Source organism: Pyrus communis, chromosome 17, assembly GCF_963583255.1.
Source record: "Pyrus communis chromosome 17, drPyrComm1.1, whole genome shotgun sequence".
Lineage (NCBI taxonomy): Eukaryota > Viridiplantae > Streptophyta > Magnoliopsida > Rosales > Rosaceae > Pyrus > Pyrus communis.
This window is the reverse complement of record NC_084819.1, coordinates 12,623,094-12,628,195: the sequence shown is the minus strand read 5'-3', so window position 1 is coordinate 12,628,195 and position 5,102 is coordinate 12,623,094. Positions and strand designations below refer to the sequence as shown.

The 5,102-nt window shown below is 36.7% G+C and overlaps 1 protein-coding gene across 2 annotated transcripts; it reads left to right on the top strand.

Annotated features, from left to right (window-relative positions):
• LOC137723098 (arginine biosynthesis bifunctional protein ArgJ, chloroplastic-like) lies at positions 1-4,498 on the top strand. 2 transcript variants are annotated; one of them, XM_068462258.1, is made up of 17 exons: positions 1-30; positions 249-671; positions 782-905; positions 990-1,063; positions 1,203-1,247; positions 1,387-1,437; positions 1,527-1,595; positions 1,727-1,785; positions 2,013-2,082; positions 2,432-2,512; positions 2,587-2,673; positions 2,810-2,929; positions 3,115-3,177; positions 3,637-3,714; positions 3,793-3,938; positions 4,061-4,131; positions 4,297-4,498. In XM_068462258.1, exons 2-17 carry the CDS (start codon positions 504-506, stop codon positions 4,377-4,379), a joined length of 1,389 nt encoding a protein of 462 aa, XP_068318359.1. In that variant the 5' UTR covers positions 1-30; positions 249-503; the 3' UTR covers positions 4,380-4,498. The 2 variants fall into 2 exon arrangements, with proteins under 2 accessions (XP_068318359.1, XP_068318358.1); XM_068462257.1 differs by lacking the exon at positions 1-30 and having other exon boundaries at positions 109-671.
• The last annotated feature ends 604 nt before the right edge of the window (positions 4,499-5,102 follow it).

Genomic DNA, 5,102 nt, shown 5'->3' with positions numbered 1-5,102 from the left:
AGTTATGTGAGACATGTGAATTGTATGGAGGTAAGCAACAATTATGTGACTGTTTTTTGGCTAAAAAGATTGTGTGACTTTATATTGTTCATTACAAAACAAGGAAGAATAGGAAGAAAGTGTAATATATGATCTCTAACTATTCGACTTTGTTCCAAGCATTATTGTTTGGTGAAATAGTTGTGTTAAGATATTGGAGAAAATTAAAAATATTTAAAATTCATTTTGATGAGGTTCTCATTCTCCAGGTGAAATTTAGATACCAATTCTCAAGATCAGTGGTGCCACAAAGTGTCATATGAAGTAGGGGTCCTTTAACACCTAAAACTTTGTCCTTCTTACGTCCACTTTCCCCAAGTACGGTTCGAAACATTTTGGCTGCAAAAAAAAGAGGAAGAATACGTCTAACGTTTCGGCGGCCGCAAAACCCCACTCACCTCCACACAAAACCCTAAAACCACCGTTTTCAAATCCAACTCAGTATATTGGATACTATCGTCGAGATGTATCTTTGCGTTCCTCAATCAGTCTCCGTCAAATTCCTAGCAATCCCTCGTTTCGGTTCGTCTAGACGGGACTTCAAGATTCCTGCTATTTCCATGTCTGCCATTGAAGTCTCCCGTCACATTCCAGCAGCCCCCATTTTTATCCCTGAAGGCCCTTGGAAGCAGGTTGACCTATACGTCGCCGTTTTTGTTTTAATTTTTGCATTTTGCCGTGCAATTTTGTTTTCATGTTTATTCAATTGATCAAGACTGAGACTTTGTTTGTGATTCTATAGATTCCCGGTGGAGTTACTGCTGCAAAAGGATTCAAAGCTGCTGGATTGTATGGCGGTCTTCGTGCCATAGGTGACAAGCCTGATCTCGCTCTTGTTACTTGTGATGTGGATGCCACATCTGCTGGTTAGTAGTTAATCACATTTTGAACTATTTGGTTTTGTGTAGCTTTTTGTTTTTGTAACAATTTTTATGTTGGGTTAATCGCAGGATCGTTTACCGTGAATGTGGTAGCAGCTGCGCCAGTGTTGTATTGCAAATCGGTATTACACACTTCAGAAACGGTGTGTTGGATTGTCTTTTGTTTCCATGATTTTTTTTCTTATTAGCGAATTATGCTTGGATTATTGTAAATTTAGTGTTGTGTTTTGTATTTTCATTTTTTTGTTTATCTGCTAATGACAAATTTTTATGACTTGTTAGGCGCGAGCAGTTTTGATCAATGCTGGTCAAGCCAATGCAGCAACGGTAGGACATTTATCGAGGCATATTTTCAATTTATCGTTTATTTTGTTCTCCAAAAACTTTGTAGCTCTTTGAATCACTCTTTGATCATGTTGTTATAGTTAGGTTTTGCACAGATAATGTATGTTCCAATTCTGTCCAGGGTGATGCGGGGTATCAAGACGTGATAGAGTGCTCAAGCAGCCTTGCTGAGGTATGTGGAGAGCGACAAACATGTGAATCTCATAGATACTCTTGCATAGGCTTTTTAATCCCTTGTAAACATGAATCTTTGTGGTGCAGCTACTTCAATTGAGACAAGAGGAAGTGCTGATTGAATCGACTGGTGTGATTGGTCAAAGGATAAAAAAGGTAATAACATAGCCACCATATTTTTGTTTCCTTGATATTCTTATGTCTAATCATATAGATTTGGCAGATATGTAACATGACATATGCTTAAGTGTTGTATAAGCGAATCATTCGTTAATTCTCCTATGCAGGAAGCACTTCTAAAATCTCTTCCAAAACTGGTTAATTTACTATCATCATCAACTGAGGGGTAAATGTTAATGCTTGCAAACTTAGCTCATATAACTGACATACTTTCGTGTTTATGTACGTGATCGTATTTCTTTTCAGCATTGAATTTCCAAGTATCTTTATTCTCTTTTATCTAAACTAACTCTCTTGTTTGTCTGGGCTTATGCTATTCTTTTTGTTGTGAAACTATGGGGCTTAAAAATTTGATTTAATCTCCCTGATGTGCCATTTTGGATCGGTCGGTAGGGCAGATGCTGCAGCAGTAGCAATCACAACAACCGACCTCGTTAGCAAGAGTGTGGCAATTCAGTCTCAGGTCAAGTTGTTTCCTATATTTATATCTTTGATGCATGAGATATCTACTACTTTTGGAATTGTCCTTGTTAATGTGCTTAGTGATTGCTTGTACGGGTTTTGATAGTCTCTCGACCAATGACCCAATCAGAAGCAACTCTTATGTTCCTTGCTTTTGTTTAAGTTGTTTTTTTTTAATGCATAATCAGCAATGCCAAAATGTTGGCATTACAATTTCGAAGTATATTTACTCTCTTTGATGTAAATTAACTGTCTTGTTCTTTAATTGTGATCTAGCTACTGTATATTACTACCAAGTAAACAACATTGAAAAATCAGTCAGGTCCTTACAAAACTGGTGATTTGCTCAGATTGGTGGGACAGATATAAGAGTCGGGGGAATGGCAAAAGGTTCCGGGATGATCCACCCAAATATGGCTACCATGCTGGGGGTTTGTCTTCTAAAGTTTCTCTTGATGTTTTATACCAGTGCCTAATATTTACTAGTAGTTTTACACGGGAACAGGTAGTAACAACTGATGCGATGGTTAGCAGTGATGTTTGGAGAAAAATGGTTCAAATTGCTGTCAACCGGAGCTTCAATCAAATAACAGTAAGTAAAGTTTCTATTTTCTCAAATTTCTAAACATCATACTTAGTGGGACCACCTAACGAGGTGTAATCAACCTAGCTTGTTGCATCTTTCTTTTGTAGTATGCTGACCCACCTATGGTGTTTTCTCATTGCAGGTAGATGGAGATACAAGCACTAATGATACTGTCATTGCGTTAGCTAGTGGTTTGTCTGGAACCAAGATATCTTCCTACAATAGTAACAAAGCAGTCCAACTTCAAGCATGCCTTGATGCGGTTAGTTCCGCTCATTTAAGTTTTGCCTAACCTCCGTGGTCTAAAAATACTCTAGAGTGAGATCCAAAATTCAGGAATCAATGAAAATTAAATGGAAAAAATAAGTTTTTTTTTCTTGACTTGAGTTTTACTTTTATGTGGTCTAATCCAATTTTTAGGATTGAAATTGTAGTGTCAATTTGCAGGTAATGCAAGGTCTTGCCAAATCAATAGCTTGGGACGGAGAAGGAGCAACATGCCTAATTGAGGTCTGCATTTTTATTTAAGGATATATGTGCTAAACAAGCTGAAGTATGTAGTGTACCAGACCTCTGCTTCTAAGTGTAACGGTGGTGCAAATAATACAATCCAAAGATCACAAATGACACGAAAAGTATATAAAAGTAGATATTTGATGCTTGATGCTTGAGTATTATGTCCTCTTATCTTTGTTTCTTTTCACATTCATACATAACTTGTGCTCACTATTAGAGTAATGTTAAAAATGTCGACCAGATTGCTAATTTTCTGCCGTTTTTTGAAGATTTAATTTTGTAGTTAAAGTCAAATTGTTCTTCAATTTCACAATTATTAGGTTATATTGTGAAGTACTCCGTCAGATCTCGGTATGTAAGTACCAGACTATGCTGGTTATTTGCACTATGTGTTTTGAACTTTTGAGGATGATGAAATTGAGTGCGTTTGCTAATCCTAACTTAGATGTGCAGGTCACAGTGACTGGTGCGGACATTGAGGCTGAAGCAGCAAAAATAGCTCGGTCGGTGGCATCTTCTTCACTAGTAAAGGTATGACAACCGAACTCTGCCTACCTTTTTGATGCTTAAGTATACAAATCCTAAATTTACTTTCCAAATGTCAATCAGGCTGCAATATATGGCAGAGACCCAAACTGGGGGCGCATTGCTGCTGCTGCAGGCTATGCAGGAGTACCCTTTGACCAAAGCAAGCTCCAAGTATTGCTAGGGGATATTCTGCTCATGGATCATGGGGAACCACAATTATTTGACAGGTAACAAAACGTCTCTCATTAACTAGAACACATTTTCCCTCTCAGTATGTCACCTTCTCGTTTCTCCGCTCTGAGGAGGTCGATCCTAAATTTAGTAGTTTATTAACTGGATTTCCTTTCAGGAGCGCGGCTAGTGACTACCTCAAGAAGGCTGGTGAGATCCACGGCACAGTTGTAATTAGTGTATCCGTGGGTAAGTTTTTGAAACATTTAGAGGATATGCAAGTCAAATATTCAGTTAGAACCATGATTATAATTTATAACTCGCATCTGCTTGACTACTAAACCTGCAAACTCAACTGTTTTCGTACATCTTTTGTGTCTATCGTGTTTGATATACCCTTTTACTTTTGAACAGGTGACGGCCCGGGGCAAGGTCAAGCATGGGGTTGTGATCTAAGTTATGATTATGTTAAAATTAATGCCGAGTACACAACATAAAGTACTCATTTTGTCATGGTGCAACCCCAACTGGAAAAATATTATCTCAAAATGATTAATGACGACCCAAATCTGAATTTTTTTGACATTTATATGAAAAACGAAAGACTTGTTGTGAATCGATGAAAAAATGAAAAAAGAATTGACTATTCATTGATTAAATCATTCACTCCACCGTAGTCTGATAGATCTTTTTAATAATTGATTAACCGGACGAGAATAAAGATTGAGTCTCATTATACATGTTAATAGGTTCAAGTCCCTCTATCCCCAAAATGATCCTGTTGATTCCCTAATTATTTATTTTCATTTTGTCATTTTGTTAGCGATTCAAATCAAAATTTGTTATATTTATCATTTATTTTCATTCTACTCTTTTCTTTCATAAATGGATTTGTGCAGAAATTTTTTTCTTATCACAAGACTTGTGTGTCATATATATGATACGCGTACAATACAAATGATTTGAGCAAGGAATCCATTAAATTTGAATAATTAACAATACATATCATTACTTCTACTGTACTGAAACTTAGAAAATTGATTTTTGAAGATCCAAGAAATTCTATTAGATCATGTATAATACTTTGTAGTACTTTTTCGTTTGTTTTTTAATTGACATAGACCTAAGTCCTATATTAAAATAAAATGAGGATGACGTGTCGTGAATGGTCGGGATAGCTCAGCTGGTAGAGTAGAGGATTGAAAATCCTCGTGTCACTA

What these genes read in the sequence shown, in the direction of transcription:
- LOC137723098 (XM_068462258.1), top strand. Translation starts at nt 504, where the DNA reads ATGTATCTTTGCGTTCCTCAATCAGTCTCCGTCAAATTCCTAGCAATC. An exon ending in TGTGGATGCCACATCTGCTG is followed by an intron (nt 906 to 989) that starts GTTAGTAGTTAA and finishes GGTTAATCGCAG; the next exon opens with GATCGTTTACCGTGAATGTG. An exon ending in GAACCACAATTATTTGACAG is followed by an intron (nt 3,939 to 4,060) that starts GTAACAAAACGT and finishes ATTTCCTTTCAG; the next exon opens with GAGCGCGGCTAGTGACTACC.